This window comes from Borostomias antarcticus, assembly GCF_949987555.1.
Source record: "Borostomias antarcticus genome assembly, chromosome: 12".
In the NCBI taxonomy this organism is placed as follows: Eukaryota; Metazoa; Chordata; class Actinopteri; order Stomiiformes; family Stomiidae; genus Borostomias; species Borostomias antarcticus.
The window spans coordinates 26,929,225-26,949,257 of NC_140245.1; the positions used below are offsets into that span (position 1 = coordinate 26,929,225).

A 20,033-nucleotide genomic window follows, 5' to 3' on the forward strand; every position below is an offset into this window, starting at 1 on the left:
CTACACCCACACTGAACTACACCCACACTGAACTACACCCAGGGGTGAAAATTAACTTTTTGGCTCACGGTGAGTCACCTGCCAAGGGGACTGTAGATGAAAAAATCTACCGGCCAAGTTTTTTTTTTTTTTTAGATAGCCTCCCGAAATCTAGTCGCCAATTGGAAATTTTACCTGCATTTGGCCGGTGGCAGGTGTTTATTTTCAGCCCTGACTACACCTACACTGAACTACACCCACACAGAACTACACCCACACTGAAATACATCCACACTGAACTACACCTACACTGAATTACACCCACACTGAACTACACCCATATAAACTACACCCATACTAAACTACACCCATACTGAACTACACCCACACTGAACTACACCCATACTGAACTACACCCACACTGAACTACACCCATACTGAACTACACCCACACTGAACTACACCCATACTGAACTACACCCACACTGAACTACACCCATACTGAACTACACCCACACTGAACTACACCCATACTGAACTACACCCATACTAAACTACACCCATACTGAACTACACCCACACTGAACTACACCCATACTGAACTACACCCACACTGAACTACACCCATACTGAACTACACCCACACTGAACTACACCCATACTGAACTACACACCTACACTGAACTACACCCACACTGAACTACACCCATACTGAACTACACTGACACTGAAATACACCCACACTGAACTACACCCACTGACACCTACACTGAACTACACCCATACTGAACTACACCCACTGACACCTACACTGAACTACACCTATACTGAACTACACCCATACTGAACTACACCGACACTGAAATACACCCACACTGAACTACACCCACACTGAACTACACCCACACTGAACTACACTGACATTGAACTACACCCATACTGAACTACACCTACACTGAACTACACCCACACTGAACTACACCCACACTGAACTACACCCACACTGAACTACACCTTGAACTACACCCACACTGAACTACACCTTGAACTACACCTAAACGCCTTTTACCTTAGTCCACTTGAGTTTTCTACTTTTTAAACTTTTTTTAGGGGCCAGGCAGCCTCAGCTGCCGATCCCTCTTGTATTTGCCAATATTCTGAATCTGAATCTTCCTAGGAAGTCTGACTTCCCATGCATGAAAAATCACAAACATTTGCACATACAGTAGGTCCAGTCCTGTGCCAGAAGTCCTCAACTGGCATAGGGGGCCAATAGTCCTGATAGTGGCAACCGTCTAAAGTAAAACAACTTTAAAAAATCATTACAAATCAGCCGTACGTGCTATCACTTAGCAACCACCACCAACATGTAGGCCCAAGTGAGCAGAACCTTCCATATTATGCTTTGAGCTGCCAGGAATTATGAAGTCCATCACTCTGTTTTTCTCCAAAACTGTAAAACCTATCAAACCCTACTCCTCCCACATTTTTGGTCAATTGACACCCCAATTGCTACACAACATATTCAGACTGTCCTCCACAAAAGATCTTCACAGATTTTTGAAATATTAAAAATTACTCACTCAATAAATCTCCCGTGTTATTAATGTTCTCCATGTCATTAAAAAAATGACAACATTTTCATAACATGGTAGATGTAGTGTGACATTTTTCAGAATTTTACCTCCAAAACTGAATTTTTGATAATATGTTGAAGTCTCATTATTTTGTCCCCTCGAACTACTGCTGTTTATACAGGAAAAAATACACTACCCACAATCCTATAGTGCAACAGCAATGTCTCCATCAATCAGAGATGTTATTGTTGGCAAACCCACCCCAATATCGGATCCTAGGACTAGAACTGGCTAAATTGACTCTGATTGAGAGGACACCTGTGCCACTGATTTTGATTGGTTTCCACCTGTCGTCTTAGTCTGTATATACAGTACAGCCTACATGTAGCTCCCCTCTTGTTCTTTCTCTGTTCAGTATTTGCTGTAGCTGTCTGTTGTCCCTGGGGTTTCCTGGGCCATCTTGTAAGTTTGTAACCTTTGTCTTTTATTCTCCAGTTGAGTGCGTACCTTCATTTTATTGTTTAGGATTTGGTTTCCTTTTTTTTACCCCTTGTGGTGCCTTTAACAAACATTGGGGCGAATTCACTAAAGGATTGCGCAGCTTTTCCTGACGCAAAGCCTGTGCAAATAAGTCAAAAATTATGTTTGCTATTCACAAAGCCCTCGCAAAGGGTGAAATACGGTGTTAACTGCGTTGCGTTCGTCATTGCGTTTCTCTGCGCCGGTGTTATTAGCTCATATTTAAATTAGGTAATATGGGCGGAGAATGTTCCCCTTTCTATGCAAATGAACATTATTGCAAAACCCGCCCAATTCACAAAGATCGGCGCAAATTGCCTCACGCAGTTAAAGTGAAATTAATGCGTTTTCAGAGACGTGGTGGTATTTAAGCGCAAGGGGTGTGTCGCGGCCAGCCTCCCTACTAACACAGTACGTAAAACTGACGGGACACATTGGTGTAATTGTGGTAACTTTGCGACGTCACCAGCAGCGGACCTAGCTGACACCTAGCTGACACTTGCCTTTTCAGTCGCAAAATAACCAAAATAGCCGTCCTCAAGGACACTGTAAGGGAACGTAGCCGCCACTGCTGCTTAAATCCGTAACTACGATGTAATTAAATAACGTGACAATGTGGTTACATCACAGTCCCAATCTGACTTTATTGGAAATGTGTCACAGTGGGTCAGAACATTTGTAAATTACTTAGGTTTTAAAATAAATTTTGAAGTCATACAGTTACAGAATTGTAATAATGAGGAGAAATCCTGCATGTCTGTTTTGTGTGTAATTTCTCATTTACAGTTAATATTAACACTAAAGATTTGCAGTCTAGGCCTAATAAAAATAATGATAAAAAATATGCCTATGAATAAAGTCCTAATTTTGCAACCTAAATGTGAGCAATGAACGCTGAGCAGTGAACGTAGAATGCAAGGCATTGGGCTACTTTCTTAGGTGACACAATTGAAGAACTAGACAAACAAGTTACACACTCTGTGCCAGTAGGTGGCTGTATGCACATTAAAGTTGTTTGCGATCCGCCACTAAACCCAGCGAAGGAGAAGAAGAACGAGGACGGGTTAAACTTCCGCCCCGTTTGAAACAGAAGCGATTGAGAAAGACCAACACGCTGACTTTGTCCCCGTGACAACACAGATCCTGTAAGTATCTCAATTTCAATGTATACATTAGTATGTATACATACATACTATGTATTTTGGTATCGTCCCAGATAAAACACCAACGTTATGTGCAAGCTACCCTTTTGTAATGATTATCTATATGCAGGCAGTGGCTAGTTGCAAAACTAGAATGGAGAAGTAAGACGCCTCCTTCCTTCCACTAGTCTGGGGGTCCACCTTGGGCAAGTGGTAGTACCCCCTAGCCCCCCTACCTGGGGTTACAGGCAAAAAACCCTGATGAAATTAAAACCTAATGGAAGAGAGACCCGGCCCGGAGGAAGCCCAGGGCCCTCGTCTGGAGCCAGGCCCAGACGGAGGGCCCGCATGCGAGCGCCTGGTGGCCGGGCTTACCACGGAGCCCGGCCGGGCCCAGCCCGAATAAGCAACGTGGAAGCACCATCTCCTCCTCCATCGTCCCGTGGACCCACCACCCGCGGGAGGAATTGTCGGGGTCGGGTGCGCTGCCAACTAGGTGGCGGTGAAAGCGGGGGACACCGACGGACCGGACCCGGGCGGCAAAGGCTGGCTCTGGGGACATGGAACGTGACCTCGCTGGGGGGGAAGGAGCCGGAGCTTGTGAGGGAGGTGGAGCGATACCAATTACACCTGGTGGGGCTAACCTCCACGCACAGCACCGGCGCCGGAACCAAACTCCTGGATAGGGGTTGGACCCTGTTCTTCTCCGGAGTTGCTCACGGTATGAGGCGTAAGGCAGGTGTGGCTATACTAGCTAGCCCCCAGCTGAGCGCCTCTGTGCTGGAGTTCACCCCAGTGGACGAGAGGGTCGCCTCCCTGCGCCTTAGGACTGTGGGGGGGGGGGACTCTGACTGTGGTTTGTGCTTATGCACCGAACAGCAGTTCAGAGTACTCAGCCTTCCTGCAGACCCTGAGTGGAGTCCTTTTGGGGGCTCCTGCAGGGGACTCCAGTGTCCTACTGGGGGACTTCAATGCACACGTAGGCAATGATGGAGAAACTTGGAGGGGCGTGATTGGGAGGCATGGCCACCACGATCTGAACCCGAGTGGTGTTTTGTTGTTGGACTTCTGTGCTAGTCACGGTTTGTCCATAACAAACACCATGTTCGAACACAAGGATGCCCACAAGTACACCTGGCATCAGAACACCTTAGGCCGAAGGTCGATGATCGATTTCGTTATCGTATCATCTGATCTGAGGCCATGCGTTTTGGACACTCGGGTAAAGAGAGGGGCAGAGCTGTCCACTGATCACCATCTGGTGGTGAGCTGGTTTCGATGGCGGGGGAAACTTCTGGACAGACCTGGAAAACCCAAGCGTGTAGTGAGGGTGAACTGGGAACGTCTGGAGGAAGAGCCTGTCCGGAGAGATTTCAATTGCCACCTCCGGCGGAGCTTCTCAGGCATCCCTGTGGAGGTTGGGGACATCGAGCATGAGTGGTCGGTGTTCAAAGCCTCCATTGCTGAAGCTGCGGCTGGGAGCTGTGGCCTGAGGGCAATAGGTACCTCAAGGGGCGGTAACCCTCGGACACCGTGGTGGACAGCGGTGGTGAGGGAAGCCGTCCGACTGAAGAAGGAGGCCTTCCGGGTTATGTTAGCCCGGGAGACCCCAGAAACAGTTGCAGGGTATCGACTGGCCCGGAGGGCTGCGGCTTCGGCCGTGACCAAGGCAAAGCAGCGGGTGTGGGAGGAGTTCGGAGAAACCATGGAGAAGGACTTTCGGTCGGCACCAAAGTGTTTCTGGAAGACCATCAGACACCTCAGGAAGGGAAAGCGGGGGACCATCCAAGCTGTATACAGCAAGGAGGGGACACTGCTGACCTCAACTGAGGAGGTTGTTGAGCGTTGGAAGGAGCACTTTGAGGAACTCCTGAACCCGACTAATCCACCCTCTACGATCGAGGCAGAGCCGGAAGATGATGGGGGGTCGTCAATGTCCTTGGAGGAGGTCACTGAGGTAGTCAAACAACTCCACAGTGGCAGAGCCCCAGGGACTGATGAGATCCGTCCAGAAATGCTGAAGGCGCTGGGTGTAGAGGGGCTGTCTTGGTTGACACGCCTCTGTAACACTGCGTGGAAGTCTGGGTCAGTGCCGAAGGAGTGGCAGACTGGGGTGGTGGTCCCAATATTCAAAAAAGGGGACCAGAGGGTGTGTGCGAATTATAGAGGCATCACATTACTCAGCCTCCCAGGGAAAGTTTACTCCAAGGTGCTGGAAAGGAGGGTCCGGCCGATAGTCGAACCTCAGATCGAAGAGGAACAATGCGGATTTCGTCCTGGTCGTGGAACTACCGACCAGCTCTTCACTCTCGCAAGGATCTTGGAGGGGGCTTGGGAGTTTGCCCAACCTGTCTACATGTGTTTTGTGGACTTGGAGAAGGCTTACGACCGGGTCCCCCGAGAGGTCTTGTGGAGGGTTATGCGGGAGTATGGGGTGAGGGGGTCCCTACTTAGGGCCATCCAATCCCTGTACACCCAGAGCGAGAGCTGTGTCCGGGTCCTCGGCAGTAAGTCGTCTGCCTTTCCGGTGGGTGTTGGCCTCCGCCAGGGCTGCGCTTTGTCACCAATCCTGTTTGTGATTTTCATGGACAGGATATCGAGGCGTAGCCGGGGGGAGGTGGGTTTGCAGTTCGGTGAGCTGGGGATCACGTCACTGCTTTTTGCAGATGATGTGGTCCTGATGGCATCAGCTGCCTGCGACCTCCAGCACTCTCTGGATAGGTTCGCAACTGAGTGTGAAGCGGCTGGGATGAGAATAAGCACTTCTAAATCTGAGGCCATGGTTCTCAGCAGGAAACCGGTGGCCTGTCCGCTCCGAGTAGGAAATGAGTCCTTACCCCAAGTGAAGGAGTTCAAGTATCTGGGGGTCTTGTTCACGAGTGAGGGAACCATGGAGAGGGAGTTTGGCCGGAGAATCGGAGCAGCTGGTGCGGTTTTGCAGTCGCTATACCGCACTGTTGTGACGAAAAGAGAGCTGAGCCAAAAGGCAAAGCTCTCGATCTACCGGTCTATCTTCGTCCCCACCCTCACCTATGGTCATGAAGGATGGGTCATGACCGAAAGAACGAGATCACGGATACAAGCGGCCGAAATGAGTTTTCTCCGGAGGGTGGCTGGGGTCTCCCTGAGAGATCGGGTGAGAAGTTCAGTCATCCGGGAGAGACTCGGAGTAGAGCCGCTGCTCCTTAGCGTCGAAAGGAGCCAGTTGAGGTGGTTCGGGCATCTAGTGAGGATGCCTCCTGGGCGCCTCCCTAGGGAGGTGTTCCAGGCGTGTCCGGCTGGGAGGAGGCCGCGGGGTAGACCCAGGACCAGGTGGCGGGACTACATCTCCGCACTGGCCTGTGAGCGGCTAAAGATTCCCCAGGCAGAGCTGGTTGATGCTGCTAGGGAAAGGGATGTCTGGGGCCCCCTGCTGGAGCTGCTGCCTCCGCGACCCGACCCCGGATAAGCGGATGAAGATGATGATGATGATGATCTATATGCAGATGCTCTCTTTCCAATGTTAGCTAACTAGCTAGCCAGCTAACGTGATTAGCCTTTTTCGGGCAATGGTGGAGTCTTCTCAAGTCTAGCAGGCTCGCGCGAGCTCCTGCACGTTCGTACTGTTTCATCGCTTGGAATAAAATGCGATAATTAGCTTACTCATTGATTTCGCATTAACCCACGACACCGTTAGTATGTGTTTGTTTTTAGGCATTCATTTTTCCGAAGTTAACGTTAACAGAATACTAGAAGCCCCAACAACGGAGCTAGGCTAGCTAGCAGGATTTGTTATAGCAGCCATCTTGGCTCATTTGGTTACAGCAGCCATCTTGGTGGATTTCATGTTACTCTTAACTGTTGAAATGGTTGCTCATTCTGTCAAACGGGTAAAGAATTGTGTACTACGTTTTCACTCACATACAAAACCAAATTTTGCATAATAGGTACTCATGATGTGGACTACTAATAGAGGCGCTAAGACGGGGACAGGCGTGGCCAGGGGCAGTCCTGGGACAGCACCACAGGCTCTGTGAGTCTTGTTCAGTTGAATGCCCTCATGAGTATTAACAGAAGAGCACCATATACATATGCACACATACACTCTAACATGTCGCTCTCTCCTCAGCTCAGCCCAATGGTCTCTGATGGTTCTGTCTGGCCAGCCCTTAGGTGGAGAAACAGCTGATCATCAATAAAGGCAGGCACACGTAAGTACAAATGCACATACGTTTCCATAGACGGGATAAACAAATGGGGATATTGATATTGAGTTAATGTTAGCGGTAGACATGTGAGATTCATAAGACGCATCACTGACGCCAGTGACGCCACAATATCAGGGAAATTGAGCAATTGCTTCCCTGTAGTGCAAACTTGCAAGATTCGCTCAGTTATTAACCCTTCTTGCCTTTTTTGTTGTTGGTTTTCTCTCTCCTCCTTCCTCTCTGTGCAGTTCTCCTGTGTGCTGAGCCGCTATCCCATGTATTGCCACTGCTGACAGGGTAGAGCTCAGCCCCATGCAGAAGTGAGTGATGAGGAGAGGGAAGATCATTTTCCCGTTTTTTTTCCCTCCAGTTTTAGGAACCGTCTCAAGAATGTGTTCCCCACTTTTATGCCTTTAAATCAGGGTTGGAGTATTCCAGGTGTGTGGCCATGGCCATGAACACCAGTAGAGGAGGGAACCAAGTGTCTCATTCTCTCTCCACAGTTGTGTGTTTGTAACCCCCCACTAGCTACATATTCATTCAATCTTTATTTAACCTCGTGAATCAATTGAGAGTAAGCTCTCATTTACAATGACGTATAATCACTCTATATTTGAACTTGTACTACAGGTGAGATAATCCTTTTTAATGGTCTCTCTCATTCGCTCTCCTAGCTGTGATGTTAGAGTTGTGCAAGACTTGGGTGTTCTCCTGCTCTGAGTGCCCATTCTCCTATACCTCCCAGATCTACCTCCACAAGCACATCAAGAGGAGCCATGACAACCTCTGTCTCTGCTGAGGAACACACAGAGCATTATGAAGTAGCCAGTGCCTTGGCGAAGGTGTTTGAGCAGCAGTCATCAATGGATTAACTCCCAAGACACAAGGAAGAGACAGCGCAACACACGCTATGACTCCAGTGACGAAGGTAATATAATAAAGTGCATTCAACAGTCCCAAAAGAGTACTACTTGAGTTGACTAATCTGAGCTAATTTACCTCTACTATATGTTCCAGTGCCCAGGCAGCCGGTCGGCAGAACTCAGACCAGACCAGCTATGCCAGGTGCCAGAGCCGGAAGGCCTGCTCTGCCAGTTATCAATGCAGGTATCCATGCATGTTTGTGTTGGTGAAATGTCTATGCATATTTGCACACTTACAGTTAACTCAGGACTTTCGGAAGACTCATGTACTCAGTTCACTAAATCGCTCATCTCACATCTCACTACTCGGCAGTAGATGTTCATCGCCCGGGTCCTTTGAGCCAAGGCGCTGTGAGCCCAGGCCCTTCAGCCCTTCAGACGTCCAGGCACGAGCAGCATGCATCAGCGATTAGCACCCCGGCCAGACCAGGTCAGGGTCTGACATGTCTCATGTCGAGTTGATTCTTCCCCTTATGCCAGAATCACTACGCCGCCAGCACCATAGTTTCCTGCTCATCCCTTTATCCTCTGGTTTTCAGGTAGTTCTCTGATGCCATCGCCTGTGAGACCAACAGCTCCAGCAGTGTTGCCATCAAGCTCTGCAGATGCTGGTATGCTAAATTTTGTGAACTACTTCATGCTGCATGTAGGGATATACTTTGAGCTGAATATCCATTATGGGACCGTACAATTACTTATAGCCACATCTGTGTTTAATATCCAGACTTCCAGAGGATGATGTGTCAGCAGTTCTCCAGCGTCATGCAGAGTCTGAGGGAGATGGCACAGACAATGATGAGGCTGGAGCAGAGACTGTCCGGCGAGTCTGCAGACAGCTATCGGGGAGCAGTACTGGATGACCTGCACCAACGGAGGAGGAGCTGCTGGTCTTGGAGGAGCAGCTGAAGGACAAGGATCATCAAAGGAAGATGGTGAGTAACTTCAGGGCAGAACTTTGTTCCTTATTTTTGCAGGGAAGTGTTAAGGAAATGTAAAAGTAAATGATTGTCTTTATGTTTTGCAGACACGATATCTGAGTTCCATTGGCGGCAAAGATCTGCCAGATGTGGTCCGGCGGGTGCTGTCAGCCATTGCCATACACAGAGTGTGGTGTGTCTACAGCGTCCATGGGAAGAGGGGGAAGAAGCCTCTGAAGAATATGACCCTCTACAATGTCATATTACGTAAGGGATTGTTAATATTTTCGCAAAATAATACATTGTCTTTGCTTCATGCCATGTGCATTGAAACCATTCCCTTTTTGGTTAAAAGGTGCAGTTATGGCCTGTAAGCCAAGCACCACTGTGACGGAGGTGTCTGCCCTGCTGCAGGAGATGCTGAAACATGCCCCTGCTCGATTCAAAAAGGTATGTGATGTCAGGCAGTTAATTTTCTCGTATCCAGTGACATGGCACGCTTCCAATGAACGTATGCGACTTGCTTCTACAGCCATTTCATTATGTCCTTAGGCATCTGCTCCAGCCCAGCTGACCTCCCCAGCCCAGCCCCTGACCGCAGCTCCAGCCCTGACCACAGTGGAGTATTCAGATGAGGATGACCTCTTCTGCCCAGACCCTCGATTCAGATGTGGGTGACCCCCAGCCCGTCTCCCTAAACCTGCCTTTCCAGCCTGCCAGGATGGATGCCTTTTTTGTAAATAGTTTTTGTAAATTTTAACCTTTTTTTTGTGGGATACAACGGTCTGTTCCCGGTCTGCCTGCCACAGAATGCGCACTGTTTCATTTTTGTTTTTAGAACTTTTGCAATTGTCAGATAATGGGTTGCTAGCCAGAGCTTGTACATGCTTTTTTTTGCTTTTCTGGCTATGCGTAATGTGACAGACCGTAAACCTCATCCTTGTAAATATGTATACTTTTAATTTGTAATGTACTTTGTGTAATAAAATGTTCTAAACTGTTAATGGTGTATTAATAGTCTTATATTGGTTTGTATCATAATGCTTGCTGCTATATCCCCATATAGCATTAATTTGTTTTTGTACTGGTAAATGCTAAATATAGCCAGTGGTACTGCAAATGCTAAATATAGCCAGTGGTCAGTAAGTGACCATATTTGCACCGTGCGAAAAAGACGTGCAGACCAAGTCATATAAATACCTGTAAATCTAGTGTCAGCCAAGTGAGTTTATCACGGAAGTTCCTGCCCACGTTTTTTGCACGCGGCCGCACCATATTTGCACCGTGCGAAAAAGACATGCAGACCAAGTCATATAAATACCTGTAAATCTAGTGTCAGCCAAGTGAGTTTATAACGGAGGTTCCTGCCCACGTGATCACGTGCGTTCTTTGCACGCGGCCGCAACTTCGGAATGACGTGTCGTTCTAACGTAGCGTCTACTAAACGGCAGATCTCGCGTTTCCGTAAATGGCCGCGTAATTTCCGCACGCGGCGCAGATGAATCATCACCTATAGCGGCCGTATGTAGAACGTTTGCGCAACCTGCCTGTGTTAGTAGGGCTGTCCGCTGATCATGGCAGCGGTGATTGTTGCGAGGCGAAGGCATCGCAACGCCAGGCATGTTGTTCGTGAGAGAATATTTAGAAGAAGGTCACTTTTTGATTTAACACTAGAACCACCGCGGTAGCTGTTTGGACACCAGAGCGCGCAGCTCTTCAGCCAACTGGAGGATGAAGTCGCATCTGGGGAGGCTCAGTTGACTATGCGTCTCTCCACCCGTCCCCAGCGAGTCCAAGCTCCCCCAATGAATAATACTTAGGCTATTTATAATAGCCTACATAGCACGAAACTGTGCGTATAATAGTCTATACGCGAAACTGCGTATTCCCTATAGCTGTTCATTGAACGGCTGGGGGCCGATATAGGTATAAATAAATAAAAACATAGCCTACACAATATTTTTTTTATTTGAATGGTCTTGAAAATATTTTGCTTTTGTATCATAGGTGACGGCAGGTATCATCTTCAGCCATGGATGATGACTCCCGTGCGTAATCCTTCCAACGTTGGAGAGGCGGCGTACAACTGGGCTCACATCAGGACACGCGGTGTGATTGAGTGCACATTTGGAATCCTGAAAAGCCGTTTAGATGCCTAGATCGTACCGGTGGGGCAATGTTATACACTCCCCCAAAAGTATGCCAGATCATCGTGCTGCAACTTGCATAACATAAAATGAAATTTTTTCCTTTGTTCGTCTTTTCAAATCATTCCACCTCCGTTTGCAGTCTTCCGCGTTTACACACACAAATGGCACTGACTGATTGGGAAATTAAACCCCAAATATGATTTTTTGCTGCAGTCGTGATATTTTTTGCGGAAAGCTGTGAGACATGTTTTTGAACCTCGTCCGTGAGGCCTTCAAGTTCGCTGTCTGAAAATCGTATCTTTCTTTTTCTGTCTGCCATCGTCCAATGATATGCATACGAGTTGTATGCGCTGTATGCGCAGTATTTATAGTCATTTCCTATATCAGCAGCAAATTGCACTCAGCCGCAAACACCGAATGGGCGTGTTTGCGCTGGGATATTATTAGCGCAATGTCTTTAGTGAATAGGTTTTTAAAACGGAGCACATAGCGGGCGCAACTGACGCGCAATGTAATGGTGCAATTAGCGGGCGCAATTTGCTTTAGTGAATTCGCCCCACAGTGTGCAAATTCATGAAACCTCCATGTTACAGTACATACACCTGTGACATTTACATGCAACCCTTCATTGCATGTCAGATATGTAGAATGGCGTGGAAAAGTTCGCAGAACTCCAGTCCGCTATAACGCGCTTTGTCGGGTGCCCGGGTCGAAGAATAGAACAATGAAAAATAGAGGTCCCGGCACTCATGTTTTAGTAGAAAAAAGTTTTGAGCCTGTGGCGAAATATGAGCAGCCCTGATGTCGGTGGGCAGTTCACTGTGTGGCCAGGACAGAAAAAAGTTGCGACCATGTCACAACCTCAAACCTTGTTCCATCTAACTGTAGCAGTTAACAGGCAAACATATGCCTGCACCAGTTTGTACTGTATACTGTATGTGTACACCTAGACCACATTAGTCTCCATGCCCAACCCTGACCAAGCGCAGCAGCTGTAACTGTCTTTTTTACTCACTTAATCTGACTTGGGTGATCAAGTACATCATACACACAGCATAACTCACCTAGACATCACATGGCCATGGTTCCAGGCTGGATACGAGTCATGATGAATAAGTGAATCGCAGGGATGCACGTGTACTCTGAAAGCTCCTGCCTCTGTTGCCATGACAACACTATACTGCATGTCAGACCAGATCTTTTTTTTTCTTTTTGTCAAAGCGCGGGGGGTGGGGTGGGGGGGGGGGGTGGGGGTGTTGGGTGATGGAACACAGTTGGAGAGAGAGGGAAATTAATTGAGACACTTAAAACGCCTAAAGCTATGGCCACAATGATGAGCTGGTACAGTGCTATATGATGTAGACCACAGCCAAGATTAGAAAAGGAATTCCAAGATGGCGAGCCGTTGAAAAGCGGTGTCTCTTCCTTCCTCGCCTGCTCCTGCTCCATACATTGTGTTTATTTTGCTGAGCGTTTGCAATCCTACCGATGTGGATTCCATTTCCACTTGAGCGAGCCGGCCAAAATGGATAGACGACTCGCAGCGCAAGACTGCGACTGTAGTGGAAATCGAAGGTGGGCCGCGATCGATAGCCATCCGTTCCTGTCACATTCCCGTCAATTACCTCTCGAGTTAGAGCTGGGCCTCATCAATACAGGATCGCCTTGAGCTTATGAGAAAATATGAGCTGAGCCTCCGACATGACAGAGCAGGCAGTGGTGGAATGCCGCTCGGCTGCTGGGTAAGCCTTGTGGGAAGAGCCGGAGCCATTTATAATTGAGACAAGTGGCTCTGAAGCCCCAGGATAGAAGCGCCCCAGTGGGCAGCAGCACCTGAAACCCCCCTCCTCCGTCTCCCTCTCATTTCCTCCTCAAATCACTCTCCCCTCTTTTTTTCTGACATTGCATTGCTTAACTTAATCCTCCAATCTGTTTCTCGTCTTTGTTTCGCGCTATCGTGCGTTTCATCTCGCCTTTCCCATATGGTGTACGAGAGGCGTTGAGCGAGGCTTCAGTCTTCTCCCAATATGCGGAGAGACGGCTAAAGCCCAGAGATACGAGGCAGACGGAAGGTAACCTTATCTGGTTTCCACAGAGCGTAAACAATCCACACAGGACCGGTTTCCAATCTCGCCTCTTCATAGTCCTCCGAGCAGATTCGTCTGAATTCTAATATTCTTATATCCTCGGGTCGTCACTTCAGGATATGGTGGGAAGACACCATATTCATGAGCGTTTATTTGATTCGGCGACTTTGCATATCAGTTTATTTTATTCACACAATTACATTTATGGTTTTTCTCCTTTGCTGTAACACTAGGGGTAGTATCACCAAAGCCAGACCATCAAACACAAGGTGTCAGATGGTTCAAGCACCATTGGGCACACATACCTGAGGAGTATGTTAAGACAATACGTCCACAGTTGAAAAATCACAGTTAGCGCCAAACGATAACTGGGTTGTGATCAGAGTTGGGGATCGAGGTCCGGTTCTATAAGGACCTGGTTCCAGATTTCTCAAAACCCCCAAAATCGATAAATGGTAAATGGTAAATGGACTGCACTTATATAGCGCTTTTCCACCTTAGCGGCACTCAAAGCGCTTTACAGTGGCCTCTCATTCACCCATTCACACACACATTCACACACCAATGGCGGTAGCTGCCATGCAAGGTGCTAACCTGATCATTGGGAGCAATTTGGGGTTAGGTGTCTTGCTCAAGGACACTTCCACATGTGGACATTTGGAGCTGGGATTTCAAACCGCTGACCCTTCGATCACTGAACGACCCACTCTACCAACTGAGCTACAGCATAAGGTCCGAGCTTATCGGGGTTGGTGTGGTGGATTAATTCCTCGCTGCTGTACGAGAGGAGAACTGGAACCGGTCTAGCCCCCAGCCCCTCCCCCATGCCTCCCGCCCCGGTCTCAAGATCGAGACGTTGACTCGCCGTGATGTGTGCCGTCCTCACGCGCCCCACATGCGCTCCCTGATTAGTGAGGATCGGGAGTTCTGATGAATGGGCTCACGCGCGGCACACACAGGCCCCGCCTTCACGGTCTCACGCCAATTTGTTGATAATCCCGGCAACGATTAAATTAACGGACGTGAGGAGAGAGGAGCTTAGCGCGGCATATCCGCCTCTATCCTAATCTATTTACATTTTGTCTATAAACATCACTTTGAGTGATGAAACTGAGATCAGAGCTGATCGGTAGTGTTGCCTGATGATCGTTCGTCCTATCCGTCAGTTGCGCCTTGAGAGACGTGCTTGTTGGCTGCACAGCATGTATGGATTATCAGGCCGGCTTCAGTGATCTCCCGCTGGGAACCTCCACACGCAGACAGCTTCACGCTCTCTGGCATGGGGACTGTGTGATTAAGCCGTTGGTAGACTTGAATGGGGCCCAATTAGAATCATTGATTAGAGGGGAAATAAAGATCACACTGAGTTTATGAGTTGAATTTAATAGAGAGGCGCAGAGCCAAAGGATAGCACTCAGTAAAATGAAATTCAAAACAACATTCTGAGTGTTCTGTGGTGTCACTTCATCTAGATTCGTCCGGGGACATCAAGGACAGGACAGCCCCACTTACTGTCCAGTTAAGGAATACAGGCTGCCTCAGTCTCTCTCTCTCTCTCTCTCTCACACACACACACACACACACACACACACACACACACACACACACACACAAACACACACGCTCTACGCGATACATAATAATCACTGCAAGTATCTCTTGGTCCATTGCCGGAGCCCTGGCCCCCTCACAGTCGTGACTCGGCTGTGTCTGTTTTCCACGACCCTGGTTGATTCAGAGTCCCCACAAGAGGAGACACACTGATGGCAAACTCAAACTAAAAAGCACTGATGGCAAACTCAAACTAAAAAGCACGCACAAGTATGAGGGGGTCAAATGCCTGTGAGACACAGACGGTGCATTTAGGACCTTAACACACATCATATCCATACAGCATCACACAACTATGTTGCCTTGACTACACAGCCACTCAGGGAAAGAAGATCTGAGCAATGTAAAAGCTCCACTATGATGTTAAATCTAAGACTTAATTCCCCGCCTCCTGTGCACATGTGGAGATCTGCTATTGGCCGGGTGTAGGCAATGTGGTGGTGATAGAAACGACGGTCTGCGATCTGATTGGACAACTGCATCGTTCTAGGTGAAAGCATGCGGTACAAGTGTTGAGAGAGATTACGGTGGTTTACAGTGCATATCTGTGTTGAAACGATAAAAATACACTGTTTTAACAAAGGTCATTCAGACTACAAGGTGAAGTCTAGTTGAAGAAGGCTACTCATAATGTCCTTTTACTCTGACAAATTTCTGCCGAGGCAATTAACACCTTCACGGATTGTAAAGGACAGTGAGCATGCCACAGGCCTAAGGGTCACAGGATTAAAAGGAGATTGCCTTGCAGAATGCCAGAGGTCCGCTGGGAACAGAGGAATTGCCCCCCCCCCCCCCCCCCCCCCCCCGCCCTCCCTGCCACAATCACCTCTCTCCTAGCGAGGGGGAATGGTCAAGAGGCAGAAATCAGATGACTTTGGTGGCTTTCCTTCCATCCTTTCCAACACACACGCACACACACGCACACACACACACACACATGTACGCACGCACGCACACACACACACACACACACACAAGCATACTGTATCGCACCACAAACAGAATAATGGGCTTATGGGGCTTGTAACATCAAATCAATGCTTATAGAGGGAAAAAACGTTGGTTGGGTTATGAAAGGTGTGGACTATCCCTGGAGGAAGGGCGGAGTCAGCGGGAGGAAGCGTTGGGGTAATTAGAGCAGTGGGAACAGCAGGACTACCAAAGTAATGAGGCCTATCTTTCAGAAGACTCCGACAGCTCCCTTCAAACTCTGCTCTCCCAGTCCACAGAGCCTCGGGGAAAGGGCATGGCGGCCGCCATTGATTTCCTCTCCGCGCAAAGGTCCGAAGATCAATGCAACATGGAGGTATTTGTGTCCTCATTAATACTGTTTGCCCAGCAATCAATGCAGACCAGTCTCCTGCTGAGCCATAAAAACACGCCATCTTGGGAGCGGGGATGGGCATGTTCTGACGCTGCGTTTAGCAAGCCGCCAGCTCTGCCGCCATGAGGTCTGAGCGTACACGCTGTCGAACACCTCGGGATACCGGACGCCTGGAATGGACTTTTAATTCCAGACCTGAACTAACACAGCTGATCAAGCGACTTCGTACCAAAACTTTGACTGACTGGGATCATGCTGCTGTTGTATAGGAATGTACTACGGAGGTTTAGAAAATCGATTGAAGACATTGATTAGTACCATCATCTTCATGCTTGAGGACTTCATAGCAAGTTTGAACGTGCATTTATGAAGTGTGCAAGCATTCCTATGCATTGAGAAGCATAGGATCGGTGGCTGATATGTTGCCATCACGGATGCTATGGATTTAGATGCACATTCCGGAACAGGAACAGAGTGGAAAAGGGTGGAAAGTCAGGATGTGGAAAGGCAGGAGACCTTAGTCAGCAATACGATGCTCACCTTTGACCTTAACCTGCAAATCTGCAAAGGTCAAAGGTTAACGAAATATCCCTGTCCCCGGAGACAGCTCGCCATGTCGTTCCTGTGTCAGTTGGGGGGAGGGGGGTGGGGCATGCTTCTGATTGGGTCACGATCTATAGCCCCTCCCTTCAGATCAGGCCTTATAAAAGTGCTGAGCCCCTGGTGTAGCCGGACCTTCCAGGCCCTCCGATTACGCCGCCGCTGTTATGCAAAGGGTTTAATCATCCGGTTACAAATATCATTGCTAGAGGTCACCTCGCAAACCTTGTTTGAACCAGCCCATTCGATATGGGAGCCGGTTTGAACTTTCCCTTTGCCCCTGGCCATAGAACAAAACAATGGCAGCTGTCATGCCAAGTCATGATCGCCATGCAGAATTCATAAGCAGAGTAAACAAAACCATCAATCACAGTGTTATTTTTGTACGACGAAGGCAGACAGTCTGCTCATTCAAGCTCCAGCAATGTTTCATCATAACATATATATCTTTATCTAAATCTATATAGCTGTTATGATGAAACATTGCATTTCAAAGGCTTGTAGAGATTTGAGTGCACTTTGCTACTGTATTCTGGTACTGTACGTGAAAGCGATCGTGATGGAAACGATATTTAAGGAGAGGAGATGTGTGTGAGAGGAGGGGTTCTGCCGTCCATGGCGTGGAGCGGCGCCGTGTGCCAGCGTGTTACGGGGGGAGGGCTCACCATCTTTGCGGTGGTAAGTGATCGCCACCTTACGCTCCTCGGACCCCAGCAGAGCCTGGGCCACCTGGGCGACGGCGTGCCTGCTGGTCAGCTCGCCGTGGAGGAAGTCGCAGGTGCACGGCCTCTGCATGACGTCGGGCCTGGAGAAGCCGGTCATCTCGCAGAAGCCGTCGTTGCAGTAGATGATCGCACAGTTCTGCACCCTGGCGTTGGCTATGACAAACTTCTTATCTGTGGAGTGAAAGAGAGCAATGTGGTCAAAGTGGAAAAGTGTCATGTGTTTCTGGCATAATAGTAACTGATCAATTGCCCCTGGAGAAACAAATAAAAAGTTGTTCCATACTGTAATTTTTTGTATAGTTTTATACAATTTTTATACATTAAACACAATGACACAAGTATACAGATACATAATATATTATTGACTATACAGTATAGAATTGACAGGATAGCCTATCCATATACCAGCCTGTCTACACACTTCCAAGAATGAAACTCACCTACAAAATAAGTACAATGAATTTAATTATACATTTTGTCTCCAATGCTGCTAAGATTAGAAACTGCTGGAGCTCATTATGCACCATTGACTTATAGGCACGCCACTCTAAAAGAAAGATTCACCATAGACTATAAAAAATACAAATAAACAGGAGGTATTGGTTCAACTAACTTTACTTGGCCATGCAGGTTCCAAAATATTATATATTCTCATTCGTATCTGGCCAACACATCCATTATCAAATCAAATAGACTAATACTCACTCTGTCCGTCGAATTTCCGTATAATTATCCCCAGAAATGTGTTTTGTGGCGCAACATGCCCTCTCCGAATCGGCATGATTCAAAAGACTATTCGGGTGTCCAAATAAGAGCTCGCCTGTCCCCAGGACGGTAGTCAGTCAAGTCAAGTTCTAGTGGCAACAACCGCTGAAGCCTGAGAGGCTCTCCTCTTTGTCACTAAACAGTCATCCTCAATTTACCCTCTCAGCTTTTTCCAACCGGCGCCTATTTTAAGTTAAAAAGGTTCCCCGCGGACACGAAGCCTTCAGAGCGCACATCACTGACATGAATCTGGTAGAAAAAAAGATGTGATTGCGCCGCAGTTTTAAAACATTTCAACAAAAAGTCAATGTGTGGGTCCCTGTCGCTCTCCGATGCGGAGCTTTTGTTCTGTAGGGAAGACTGGTCTCCGGACCCGCTCAGTGACGCTGTATCTGATCCAGCCCCGCGGAGAGGGAATCGTGCTGGATGCGCAGACAAAGAGCGGCGGATGACGCCAGGGAGCCAGGGAGCCAGGGAGCCAGGGAGCCAGGGAGCCAGGGAGCCAGGGAGCCAGGGAGCCAGGGAGCCAGGGAGCCAGGGAGCCAGGGAGCCAGGGAGCCAGGGAGCCAGGGAGCCAGGGAGCCAGGGAGCCAGGGCATCGTCTACATGCAAGATACAACAGTGACGTTTCTTTCTCACGTTGACTGCATCCGTGTGGATGCCCGTGATAGACTGTATGTGCTTAAAGTGAAGGGCAGCTCGCAACATCGGTTAGCCTACTGCTATTTCCAAATCAAACTGTGGAAGATACCATTAACTCCGCGAAGCCCTGTCCATGGTCCTGAAGTTGTTTTTACAAACCTCCTCCTAAACTGTTATTCAGTGGTTTTGATATCTGCTAAACGTAGCCTATGATTTCTGGAAGGTTTCCGGTTCTGTCTGGGATGCCGCTTGTTTTTTCTGTGTTTTCTCTCAAAATCAGTTCGAATGATTTTTCAAATGGCATAGGCTATCCACTGTAAGAATATAGTGTTTAAAGCATTCAGAATGGGCAACCGTGTGTCGAAAGGCCACGTGGTATCTCTCTCTGTCTCCCTCACACGAACATGAAACATCTGTATCTGACTGTGCCTTGAGATCACAGGCCATCTGGCCCATTGATAAAACCATACAGTCGACTGGCGGTAAGCTATATATGAAAAATATATAAACTAGTACATTCTGTCCCTCAGTGACTCGCGCACAGGGAACCCCACCTATTTTATAGCAGTCTTCGTTCAGTATTTCAGTTGGGGAGAGCTCTATGTGTGCCTCTGTCGATGAACCATTGGTTTTTAATTACGCTGTTGAACCTGCTTATTGCCTGTATACTATGTTATAGATGACAATGGTGTGTATTGATTGGTGATCAGTCTACTTACTGTATACAAACTCTCACCAATGAGACTGAGACATGTGTACACCCACACCCGTGGGTTCCTTATTCTGTCACCCTGCTAGTATCAATTCAAAACAGGACTGAAGGGAAATCACTATGTCGCAAAAGGTGGTGGTAATTTCTCTCAATCTCTCTCTCACACACACACA

The 20,033-nt window shown here is 48.1% G+C and overlaps 1 protein-coding gene across 1 annotated transcript in view; it reads right to left on the reverse strand.

Annotated features, from left to right (window-relative positions):
• LOC311315861 (voltage-gated inwardly rectifying potassium channel KCNH7-like) overlaps window positions 1-18,522 on the reverse strand; it is a gene marked incomplete at both ends in the record, with an annotated part of 91,564 nt that extends 73,042 nt beyond the window's left edge. The window contains 2 exons of the mRNA XM_084446559.1: window positions 17,682-17,912; window positions 18,447-18,522. Coding sequence (XP_084302685.1) covers window positions 17,682-17,912; window positions 18,447-18,522 — 307 coding nt within the window. The remainder of the gene's footprint in view (window positions 1-17,681; window positions 17,913-18,446) is intronic.
• Between the last annotated feature and the right edge of the window lie 1,511 nt (window positions 18,523-20,033).